The sequence below is a fragment of the Hemiscyllium ocellatum genome, chromosome 34, assembly GCF_020745735.1.
Source record: "Hemiscyllium ocellatum isolate sHemOce1 chromosome 34, sHemOce1.pat.X.cur, whole genome shotgun sequence".
Taxonomy (NCBI): Eukaryota; Metazoa; Chordata; class Chondrichthyes; order Orectolobiformes; family Hemiscylliidae; genus Hemiscyllium; species Hemiscyllium ocellatum.
In genome coordinates this window covers 29764794-29778063 of record NC_083434.1, presented here as the reverse complement: position 1 = coordinate 29778063, position 13270 = coordinate 29764794, and the positions used below count along the sequence as shown (strand labels likewise).

General features: G+C 40.8%; 1 protein-coding gene across 3 annotated transcripts in view; it reads right to left on the bottom strand.

The window, feature by feature from the left end:
- fhod3b (formin homology 2 domain containing 3b) overlaps positions 1 to 13270 on the bottom strand; it is a 609516-nt gene that overhangs the window by 228436 nt on the left and 367810 nt on the right. For all 3 annotated transcript variants that reach the window (XM_060850278.1, XM_060850279.1, XM_060850280.1), the window contains exon 6: positions 12173 to 12267. In XM_060850278.1, the coding sequence (XP_060706261.1) occupies positions 12173 to 12267 (95 nt within the window). The remainder of the gene's footprint in view (positions 1 to 12172; positions 12268 to 13270) is intronic.

The following is a 13270-nucleotide window of genomic DNA, read 5'->3' as shown; positions in this document are numbered from 1 at the left end:
ACTGACTGTGTGGAGTTTGCACATTCTCCCCGTGTCTGCGTGGGTTTCCTCCGGGTGCTCCGGTTTCCTCCCACAGTCCAAAGATGTGCGGGGTCAGGTGAATCGGCCATGCTAAATTGCCCGTAGTGTTAGGCAAGGGGTAAATGTAGGGGTGTGGGTGGGTTGCGCTTCGGCAGGTCAGTGTGGACTTGTAAGGCCGAAGGGTCTGTTTCTACACTAAGTAATCTAATCTAATCTAATCTAATGTCTGAAAACAAACCTTTCTTCTCAGTGGGAAAACATACATCCAGGTATAAGACACACTGGGTACTGCCACTTCCAGTGCAGCCCATATTAAAGGTTGGCAATTACAAAGCATCAAGATTTCACTGAGATGATGGATTTGCAATTGGTTTTCACAATGTACTACAGTCATTAGAAAGTGCAGACATCCAGTATTTAACCAATAATTTTTCCCATTCTCCTTGCAAAATGTCAAGAGATTGCCTGGCAATCTCTTTTTTTTAAAAAAAACTGCAATGCTGCTAAAGTGACTATTGCAAGGAAAAATAATACATTACCCGTAGCAATGAGAGCTTCAAAAGTAACCCTTTTACTCCAGAGGTTGAGAGAGATCACATTTATTTCATGAACAGGAATGTACACCAATGAGTAGAACCCGAACTTTCTGCAGACAGTTTAACTGGCAAGTTAATTTGCAAACACAGGAATTTCTTGAGATGTATGGGGAGGTTAAGGATAAGCTGTCATGTCGACACACCTAACAAGAGAATGGTGCAAATTATTCAGCAACTTGCAGCAATTCACAATGCTCTGGGCATCTCTTCACAAGTTATTATCCAATCTACGTTAATAATGACAAGGGACATTAATCTTGCTATTATTTTGTCAGCAAAGTCAGGGTCGTTATTTTTCCTCCTTCACCCAGGCTTGCAGGACAATATTGATAGGAACTGAAATAGGCTGGCTATATTAATACTGCAGAAGCGGGGAATCTGAAACAAACACAATGCTGGAGAACCTCACTTTCTCTCTCCACATTAGTGAAGAAAGAGACAGCATTAATGGTTCGAGTCTCGTATGACTCTGCATCAGAACTGAAAGGTGTCGAAAAATGTACACTTTGCTACTTTTGAGATGTGGAGGAGGAGCAAGGGGACAGGAGATTCCCAGGGCAGAAGACAAAAGGATTGTCGATAGTGGTAAATGATAAGAGAGCTGCAAAATGGGTATGAATTAAAGTGCAAAAGGGTGAGAATGGGTAGTCTAAACTAAGAGCCAAGTAAATGAGACACAAACAAGACAATGTTGTGGCTGTTGGGGGAGGGAATGGTGGAGAATGCAACAAAAACGAAGAACACAGTGCAGTCAGTTTCTGAAGTTACAGAATTCAACATCGAGACTGGGAGACTGTGAAGTGCCCAAACAGAAAACAAGATGCTGTTTCTCCAGTTTGCATTGTGTGTCAGTGGAACATTGCCACAAGCCCAGGACAGAAATGTTAACATGACAGCAAGGGGTTTATTGAACTGTGGGGCCAAGGTCATTCCTACGGACAGAGCGAAGGAGCTCCAGCTATGTTAAATTGGTATCCGTAACATAAATTCCATTAGCTTTAAGAGTCATAAATTAAGCTGAAGCTTTTATTTCTGAAGTTTCAGCATCAACTATTCACTATTCACTGTCCTTCTTACTAAATAAGGTCAGCTTACAATTCCTAATGTGCATTGTCAGAACAGTAATGAGTCTGATGCACCAAATAGCACTTGTACTTTCAAATTCATGTCACTGGTAGCAGTAGGATGAAAATGCAGTTAAGAATTGAGGGGGACTGAAGTTGTGTTTGTAAGAGAGGCTCCGATTTATGACTTGCCCTTTTATAAGTCTGCGTTTTATTTCAAAACTAGTCAAGAATACAAGCCTTGAAGGTCCAACATCCCTTTCTGATTACTTGTACAACCAAAACGATTCTGATCGCAACAGAAGACATTCACCTAAGGCACTGTAAGCTCAGTATTTTGTTTCTCTCTACAAATCGGGAAGGATCAGAGAACAGACGGTTTGTTGAAACTGCAGCAGCACAAGCTAATTTTATACATGCAACTTGTCTTGTTTCTCTGAACTCTGAAATGGAGGCACAAATCTAAATATTCCTCACCCAATTCTTTCCATCGAGTAAAATTGGCAGTTTTGTTAACGTATGAAGATGGACTGACAGCGTTATCTCCCAGTCGAGCAGAAGTCCTGCCTTTGGGAGCTGTAGGCCAATTTGATTCGCTCCCCGCCCTGTAGTTACACCAGCAGCCAAGACTGGGATCAGAAGCAGACCCCAGAATCCAGGGAGCTAGAGCTAGAGCTAGCAGTCCTATGATGGGAAGGAAAGTTGAAGCCAAGAGGTGAGTGGGAGATGGGAGAGGTGGAGGGAAGAACGGGTATGTGGAAAAGGACTACCCACGTGGAACTAACTTTAGTGAGTATCTCAATGTAGATGGTCTTTTTTTTTGCGTGTGGTTTTATGCCTACATTGAAAGGTTTGGGTTCATGACAGACTGGCCTAGAATGCAAGGTCAAAAGCCGCCTTCAATCTTGGGCTGTTGATAATATTTTAAGATGTAACATTACAATATACAGTATTCAGAAGTATAGCAGGTTCAACCTTTTGACAGATTATTGAAAGGAAATGGACGAACTGGTGGACTGGGCAGATGAATTTCAATGCAGTGATGGTATCACCAAAAGACAATACACCAGAGTAAACACGAGCCCCAGCCTAACCACATGAACACAAACCAACTGTAGCAAGGCTTGCACAATACAAAGCAAAGTGGGTTACAAAGCAAAGCCAAATAGAATCGCTGACAACAATGCACTTCTCCCCGATGAGCTTGATGCTCGTTTTGAACAGGTCAGTGAAATGATGTCACCTACCCTGACAGCCTTGGGTACACCTCAGTCACCACCACAGACATCAGATCGGCCTTGGAGAGTGAACCCACAGAAAGTGACTGGTTCCGGATGGAATCCCCAGCCGGGCACTCAGATCCTGCATGGACCAGCCGGCAGGAGTATTTGCAGACATCTTTAAACCACTCCTTACTACAATGGGAGGGTCCCACCTACTTCAAGACGACCACCGTCATCCCAAGAAAAATCAAACATACCCCAATAACTACCACCCAGTGACTCTGACATCCACCATTATGAAGTGCTTCAAGAGGTGAGTAATGGTACACATCCACTCCAGCTTCCCAGGTTGCCTAGAGACACACAACTCGTCCACCATTATAACAGACACCATCGCCCTGGCCTTACACTCATCCCTGGAACATCAGGATAACAAGGACACCTACGTCAAGCTCCTATTTATTGGCTTGAGCTCCACCTTCAACACCATAATTCCAAGAAAATCCATCTCCAAATTCTGAGACCTTGGATTCTGTCATCCTCTGCAATTGGATCCTTGACTTCCTGACCCACAGACCACAACCAGTAAGGATAGGTGACAACACCTCCTCCACAACAATCCTCAACTCTGGTGCCACACAATGCTTTGTACTCAACCTTTTACCTACACCTTATACACTTAAATCATGTCTCACAAACTTGATTGAGTTTTTTTGAAAAAGTAACAGAGGATTAATGAGGGCAGAGCAGTATGTGAGATCTATGTGGACTTCAGTAAGCCATTCGACAAGGTTCCCCATGGGAGACTGGTTAGCAAGGTTAGATCTCATGGAATACAGGGAGAACTAGCTGGATACAGAACTGGCTCAAAGGTAAAAGACAGAGGGTAGTGGTGGAGGATTGTTTTTCAGACTGGAGGCCCGTGACCAGTGGAGTGCCACAAGGATTGGTGCTTGGGCCTCTACTTTTTGTCATTTACATAAATGATTTGGATGTGAGCATAAGAGGTATAGTTAGTAAGTTTGCAGATGATGCCAAAATTGAAGGTGTAGTGGACAGCGAAGAGGGTTACCTCAGACTACAACAGGATCTTGATCAGATGGGCCAATGAGCAGGACTTATACACTTAAGGGAGTGTTGCTGAACAATGAGACCTTGGAGTGCAGGTTCATACCTCCTTGAAAGTGGAGTTGCAGGTAGACAAGACAATGAAGCCAGTGTTTGGCATGCTTTCCTTTATTGGTCAGTGTATTGAGTACAGGAGTTGGGAGGTCATGTTGCAGCTATACAGGACATTGGTTAGGCCACTGTTAGAATGTTGCATGCAATTCCTGTCTCCTTCCTATCGGAAAGATGTTGTGAAACTTGAAAGGGTTCAGAAAAGATTTACAAGGATGTTGCCAGGATTGGAGGATTTGAGCTATTGGCAGAAGTTGAATTGGTCAGGGCTGTTTTCCCTGGAGCGTCAGAGGCTGAGAGGTGACCTTGTAGAGTTTTATAAAATCATGAAGGGCATGGATAGAGTAAATAGACAAAGTACTTTCCCTGGGCTAGGAGAGTCCAGAACTAGAGGGCATAGGTTTAGGGTGAGAGGGGAAAGATATAAAAGAGACAATCTTTTCATGCAGAGGTGAGCGTGTGGAATGTGCTGCCAGAGGAAGTGGTGGAGGCTAGTACAATTACAACATTTAAAAGGCATCTGGATGGGTATATGAATAGGAAGGGTTTAGAGGGATTTGGGCCAAATGCTGGAAAATGGGGCTAGATTACTTTTGGATATCTCAGCATGGACGAGTCGGACCAAAGGGTCTGTTTCCGTGCTGTACATCTCTATGACTTATAACTCTGTGGCCAAATTCAGCTAAAACTACATTTATAAATTTGCTGATGACACCACTGCAGTGGGTCAGATCTCAGACAATGACGACTCGGTACAGGATAAAGAGGTTGACACCTTCGTGGCACTGTGTAAAGGCAACAATCTCTCTCTCAATAGTCAGCAAAACAAAGGAGCTGGTCATCAACTTCAGGAAGCGGAGTAGAGGACATACCCTGGTCTGTATCAATGGTACTGAGGTGGAGGTGGGTGAGAGCTTCAAGTTCCCCAGAGTAAATATCACCAACACTCTGGCCTAGCCCATCCACTTCAACACTCTGGTCAAGAAAGCATACCAATGCCTCCATTTCCTCAGAAGGCTAAGGAAATTCAACATATCCACAATAACTCTTACCAACTTTTTAAAAATGCACCATAGAAACCATCCCATCTGGATAAATCACAGCTTGGTGCTGCAACTTCTCTGCCCAAGAGCGTAAAACATTAGAGTAGTGAATATAGCCCAGTCCATCATCACAATCAGACTCATCCATTGACTCAATCTACACTTCCTGTTGTCTTTGAAAAGTAGCCAACATAATCAAAGAGTCTTCCCACCCCAGTTATTCACTTTCACTCTCTTCCATTAGGCACAAGATATAAAAATTTGAAAACACGTACTAACAAATTGAGGAACAGTTTCTTCCCTGCTGTTAACAGAGTTATGAATGGATCCCTCATACAATAGAATTGAACTTTCTGCAACTTCCCTTTAGCTGTAATACTATATTCTGCATTCTGTTCTATTACTCTAATATAGTCCTGTACGACTTACCTGGTTAGCATGCAAAACAATACTTTTCACTGTATCTTAGTACATGTGAGAATAAAAAAATCAAATCAAAATATACATTTTGGCATGAAGAATACTGAAAGATTGTCTAAAAATCAAAGGATAGTATTCTGAAGGCTGGATACAAGCAAATAGACCTACATGTATGTGTGCACAAGTAACTAAAAAAGTGTCAGGATAGGTAAAGAGAATGATTAATAAAGCATACAGTTAATTTGCTCCATTAATAGTAATATAGATAGAAAAGCAGGGAGTTTATGCTGATATTTAATAGGACTCTGGTTAGACCTCAGCTGTAACAGTATGTGCGGTTCTGGGCAACACATTTTAGGAAGAATTAATGCATGTGGAAGAAGTTTAGCTGAATGGTTCCAGGGATGAAAAACTTCAGTTATGGATCAGATTGAAGAAACTGGGACTGTCTTCCTTGGAGGAAAGGAAAAAGAAACTAAGGGTGATTTGATTGATGTTTTTCAAAATCACACTAGATCTGGGCAGAGTAACAAGGCAGAAACTGCTCCTGCACATAAAAGGGTCAAGAACCAGAGGGCATACTTTAAAACTGTTTTGCAAAGCAGTAAATGCAAAATGAGTGTGAGCATTTTCACAATGAGTGGTTAGGGTCTGGAAATGCACTCCCTGGAAGTGTAGTGGAGGTAGGTTCAATTGAGGCATTCAAGAGGGCATTGTTTTGATTTAAATAACCATTCAAATTGCAAGGGTATGGAGGAAAGACAGGAAATCAAAATACTTACTGTTGGTGTAGGCATGATGGGTCAAATGGCTTCATTCTGTAATGTAAAAACTATTTGACTCTGCAGAACCAATCAATAAACTCTCCTAGCTAATGCTCATCAATAGTTGTGCTGATTAGTAATGCCCACGTGTTTCTGATACGCACATGGTTAAGACTTCAGATGTCCCACCAATTCACCACCAGGATTTTCTTTCTCCTCAGCCCACCCATAGTATTTACACCCAGTGAATGGCAGCTTCATGACATCATCATAAGGTCCCTCAAGGGCCCTGAAGTCCTTGCACATTCAAGCTTTTTATTCCCTGGTCATTAATCCTGACTTTCATACGCTGATCTAGATTACTTATTAAAACAAACAGTTACAGCACATTATAGCTCACACTGCCACAAGCCTTTCATGTGATGCACCTATATTGACAGGTGAGTAAGGACAGTCAGTGACAAGGTATGGAAATTGCAGAGGTGAAGTTGCTTTCTTTAAATTCTTTCACAGGATGAGGGCATCACTGGCGAGGCCAGCATTTATTGCCCATCCCTAACTGCCCAGATGCAATTCTGAGTTAACCATGTTGCTGTGGGTCTGGAGTTACATGTAGGCCAGACCAGGTAAGGATGACAGTTTCCTTCCTCAAAAGGACATCAGTGAACCAGATGGTTTTTTTTTCAGACAGCCAGCAATAGTTTCATGACCATTTGACACTTGATTCCAATTTTTCTATTGAATTCACATTCCACTACGTGCCATGGCAGGATTCAAACCCAGGTCCCTAGAGTATTACTCGAGTGAAGTGTTCGTCTGCTGGCTTGCATTAGATCAGCAGCGCTTGCTCAAGTGTCTTGCGGTGATGCAGAAACGTATGGAAAAATTTGGTTGTTACATTTTTAAAAAATTAGACGATATGGACATCACAGGCTAGGCCAACATTTATTACCTATCCTTAATTGTCAATTATAGTGTCAATCATACTGTTGTGATCTAGAATCCCATGCAGGCCAGATGAGGTAAGGATATCAGTGAATCAGATAGCTTTTTCTGACAAAGTGCTTCACTGTCACTTACATCTGGATCACATGCTGGTACACTTTCAATGAGAAAAGAGTGATGTTGCTTGTTCACAGGTAACTGTTTCCTGTATTAAAAAATTTGCTTTGCTTTAGCACTGGCCTGTCCTTCAAGCTTCTTTAACGAGGCATGAATATACAAGTCAGCTCGGAAATTATTTGGCTTGATGCTGAGTATACTCTTTAAACCTGTGCTTAACCGCTAGATGTGATCTCTTTTGCCACAATGATTACATTTTTGGATTATAGGTGGACAGCTTTGGTTTCACTGAGATGAGGTTTTGAAACCACATCTGTGCTAAGATTGCCTCAGATTCTGTATTGATGGTTTCACACATACAATCATTTTCAGGTGAGAGATTGTTCTTCTTCTGTCAAATGCTCTATTATGCTTTAAACAGTAACCATTCTATAGAATATTCTGCATTTAATAGAACTTTTGCTGTACCTTGAACAATTTTCTGGACTCCCTATTCACTGCTACTTGGATAGCTCATCCTTGAGCTAGATCCTGTTTTGTCTAATTCATCAGCGGTCGATTTATCCAAACATCAATGACAATTTGGGTTGCAAGAGAGCTCCGGATGGAGGTTTCCAGAGCTTCATGGCTCAGACAGCTTCATTAATACCTCCAGACTGTTTTGGGAGTTAGTCTTTGCTGTTGAAGACTGTCCTTATACTGTCCAATTTGTTCTCAAAATGAACTATTGATTAAAATCTATTAGGTGGTTGTCAAACATAACTGGTTTCTCATTGATCTGTCGTCTGTGTAACACATGATCTTATGTTCTCATATACGGGGCCCTGTTGTGGCTCACTCCTAATGCCCCATCCTTAAACCGGGAGGCCAAGGTTCAGGTTCCACCTGCTCAAGAGGTGTGTAATAACATCTCTGAACAGGTGGATTGGAAAAATAGGCAGTATATTTTTAAAAAGCAGAAAGGTGTGCAAATCTGTTGTGCACTTGATTTGGTATCCAATCCTGAAGCTACTTGAAATCTTCAGAATTGTGCTTTCCTATTTGCCGATCTATCAGCTTGAATTTTTCTGGTGGAAAGACAAAACAGGTACACTTTGTTATAATGCCTGATGGTGGATATGTACTTGAAGCTATTGATTATTTTTGATCTGCGTGATAAATTGTTACTAATCTGATTACATTGGACTATGCCCATTTTGTTGCCTTGATTTCTTAGTTGATTACAATTGTTGTTAAATCTTGGTTATTCTAAATATTGTTGTAGTAATGCTAAAAAGTTTCTGCTCGTCTATTTTTGTTTTCAATATAAGGTTGGGCTCCCTTTATCGAATGGTCGGAGAACATCTGAAAGGTTTATGGTAGAAACTCCCAAAATGATGTCAATTAATAATAATCAATGATTTTTTTAATTAGATCAAAGATGGCTGCTTTGACCTCAGTCACACTAGTTTTCTTGGTACCGGAGGTATTTTCAAAACTGTGAGATTAGATTCATACTTTCATTCTTTATCTTCAACTTGTTTTTAAAGCAATTAAAATTTGGTGAAAATGCTTAGTTGCTGATTAATACTTGCATTTCTCATTCAAACTGTCAAATTAATAAATAAAAGATTGAAAGAAAAGAAAGAACTGCTAATGCTGTAAATCAGAAATAAAAACGGAAACATTAAACTACACCATTGGGGCTCCTTAAACTTTGAATTCCAAAAATAAACTTTTACGCAACAGCAAAATATTGTGATTGCTGGAAATCTGAAATGAAAACAAAATGCTGGAGAAGCCCCTGCAGGTCTGGCAGCATCTGGAGAGAGAAACAAAGATAACATTTCAGCTCCAGTATGATTCCACTTCCAAAGTCTACAGGTTCCAAACACAAGTTGAAATCTTAACATTTGCTGCCAGAAACTGCTGGATTTCTCCAACATTTTCTGTTCTTAAAACTATTTTTATTCCCCTTTTTTTCTTTGATTTATTTTAAGCCTGTCTGAAGAAAGTTAAAAGCAAGCGAAAAAAAGTCACCAATTAAGTTGCTTAGAAATTGTGAAAGATGGTTAGAACATGGGACGGAAGCAAAAACATTTTCTTTTCTCTAAGGAATCAGATCGGATCGGTCATTGGGCTCTTTTCATGGGTTATCAACCCAGATTTCTCTCTCTGGTTACTAATGCACTTTTAAGTGCTCTCCTTGTTTTGCTCATTTCCCCTCTTACCGGTTGTAAAAATGCACTAATCTGAAATACAGTGGATTGTGGTAATTTCTCTGCAGAAGTTTCTGTTTAGAAAATGTTTCTCCACAGCAGCTGTGGCTTTTCTGGCTGCTGTTCTTTTTTTAAAGCTGTCCCAACAATATTTGGAGGAAAAAAAAATCTGATTTTTTCAGTGTAAATGACTTGAGGCCTGTTTCTTGATCTTCATGCCTGCAACTGCTTTCCAGGCAGTGAATCCAGTCATCACCATTATCTTTGGTTGTGAGATTTGCTGCCCACATTCATGAGCTAGGGCTCAAGATGACTTAGCAATCTTGCTTTTTCAAGAATTGGTTTCAGGTTTGGGCTTCTTTATTATAGTTAGACCCAAATACGACAATACAATGGTATTCAGAGGGATACCAGGCACGAATCTTACTGTTACATTATTGAAAGACTACCCCATAAACTTTACTGCCTCATGTTAGTCAGTCTGCTCCATACGCTTCACTTTTTAGCAATTCTAATGTTCACGTGGCTAGGACAACCTAGCTGTGTTCCTCTTTTTCCTCTTAATTCTGCTTACCCTGTATGAGTTATGTCCAGTGAGGAGCAGCTCCTTAACAATGCAAGATTGTTTCATTGCCCAAAAGCCCTGGCACAACAGAGGGGAAACCCTTGAGGAAGTCATTCCTCAACCCATCACATCCAATGCCTGAGTCAGGTGCCCTATTAGGCTTCCCAGAAATCATTAAAACATGGAGGTGGGACAGGAAGAAGCTTCAGATAATAAGCAGTTGGTCATTAAAGGGTGTCAACTGGGCAGGTATAAAATTACAGATTGGACAGGAATAGGTGGGAAGGCAATGTGGGAGTTTATGGACAATGGAATTTAAAATGTAGTTTGACTGTGGATTTCAAACTGGTTTTATTCAGTGTAGATGTTGAACGTGCTCATAGACAGATGGCTTTCCTTTACCACTGACAAGACATGTCCATTTTACAACTCTCCAAGCAGCCACACTGCTACCGTCATTCAAAGATCCCAACTCTTCAATTAAACTTGATTATAAACTTGTTCTCATCGAATCCAGACTCCGGCATTCATATTGGTGCTCATTGGTGCAGATGCCAGCACATCAATATTTCTTCTACTAAAATTAGCCTTCCTGAATCTGATGACAGACTTGCATTCTTTGTATTTGTTTTTGGGACACGCTGTCAAATAAAAGCAAACTGGGTTTACCAATGCAAGCACAATGAGCCAACTTGCATATTCAAGTCTCCTGGAATCTGATCTAAGTAAACAGAGCAATAATGCAATCACCTCAAATGCAGCAATGAAAGTACTAACTGCTCAATGCTCTGCAAGAACATGACATCATCCAAGTGCAGAGCAGGTTAATACAATCTTTCCAGAAACCTATCTATCTACGGATACTAATTAGTGTTTATTTTACACTACAGCCTTAACCCATTGTTAAATCAAAAGTAGACAACTTCTTTCAGATATACACCAACAACTTCTGCAATTTTCACAGCTGCTCGCAACCAAGAAAAATGTTTGTGTTGCCGAAGAGTGGAGAAGAAAAGCACCAAACTTGGAGAATTAGCAGCTCTGCCTCAGGAGTTTGGTCTTTAAAGAGACAAGTTAATAGGTTAAAATATTTCAAATTGCAGTCGGAGTAGGCGGTGACCCATTCCAAACATAGCCACGATTCTGACAGTTTTCCCTCTGCTGTTTCTGGTTTACCACCCTTAACTGCTGATTCACAGAGTGGTTTGACCAATTCTGTTTAGTTGACAATAAACTATATTCACTAAAAAGTCAAAATCTTGCTGGCTATGAACCCAGTATAACAACCGTTGCTTGTACAATGTTCCATTATATCTGCCTAATGGAGGCAAACTATAATAAATGGAGTTCAGAGGACATTTCCTGTATTTGATTCATCTGTCAAGTACCTTTCTTTCATGTAGGAACAAATTATGGCAGATGCTGCAATCTGTACTGATAACAACCAACGCTGGAATTCACAGCGGGTCAGACAGCATCCATGGAGAAAGACCAAGCTAACATCTTGAGTCTGGATGACTTGACCTCTGATGAAGCTATCTCGACTAGAGAGGTTAGTTTGCTCTTTCTCAGTGGATGCTGTCTGACCTGCTGTGAATTCCAGCATTGGTTGTTATCAGCACCTTTTCTTCATTATGCTGTATTGAGGGAGAGGGTGAAGCTGATCGTTCCATGTTATTGGTGCTGTATGTACAGAGGAAGCCTCTTGTTCTTTATCTTCAGTCTTTTCAGTCAGTGGTTCTGCTCAGTGCTATCTTACCACAGGAATTTGCTGAGAGCACTAATACTGGTTTGGAAAATCATTAATGCATACAACAATATCTCCATCATTGTGCAAAGCCAAATATACAAGACAAATCGTTGTGGGAGAGCAAATGCTATATAATTCACAGACCTACCCAACTTGCACATTCAAGTCTCCTGGAATCTGATCTAAGTAAACAGGACATGTACTGCAATCACCTCGATTGCAGCAATGAAAGTACTAACTGTTCAATACTCTGCTGTGGGTTTTACGGTACTCTTATTGCATCTTACCTTTGACCCTATGAGTGTGTAGAGCCATTGGATAGTTTCACTGTGGTCAATCACCCCATTCATTCCATCCACATACAGCATAATCTGGCCAAGAGCTGCAGAAACAAAAGCAATTGCATTTATTTAAGATCCAGAGCGGGTCATGGTGAAACATAAACAGCTGGTATCTCAGAAACATAACTGCAACTGTCGTCAAATATTGAAGCAAAAATTATTTAATCTATTCTCAGGTGGTCACAAATTCTGAGGTTTATTCAAGTATGTGAATGGTCATCTAACAATAAATCAGATTTTAAGAATATTTAGATTTCTGGATCACAACCTTCCATAACAGTTTAGATTACATTACAAAAAGTCATCTATGCTGCACCAATAACTGAGCATGATTTGGAGATGCCGGTGTTGGACTGGGGTGTACAAAGTTAAAAATCACACAACACCAGGTTATAGTCCAACAGGTTTAATTGGAAGCTTCTAATTAAACCTGTTGGACTATAACCTGGTGTTGTGTGATTTTCAACTCAATAACGGAGCAGTCAGTCACATGGTTATGCAACAAGTAATGTAGACCCATTAATGGCTGAATTATGGCACGTGACTTTTGGTGAATTTCTTTTGCTTCAAACACAACAGTAATTAACGTTTAGTTAGTTTCAGGGCAGTAGCATTATAGACATGTAATCTTAAAAGGAGAAAGTGAGGACTGCAGATGCTGGAGATCAGAGCTGAAAATGTGTTGCTGGAAAAGGGCAGGTCAGGCAGCATCCAAGGAGCAGGTGAATCGACGTTTCGGGCATGAGCCTGAAGAAGGGCTCATGCCCGAAACGCGATTCTCCTGCTCCTTGGATGCTACCTGACCTGCCCTTTTCCAGCAACACATTTTCAGCATTTAATCTTAAACCTCATGTGAATACCTACACAATGTCAACTGGAGAGAGTATGAACCAAGACCCAACCTTAACATATTAGAATAAGCTGACCTACAGAATTATCTTGGGACTTGGGATCCAGATGAAGCGCTCCATTTAACGGCTGAAGTAAATTCTAGAAATTTCTGTCCTGCTTCTTCGTAGAAGACAATCACAGGACAGTCTTGAC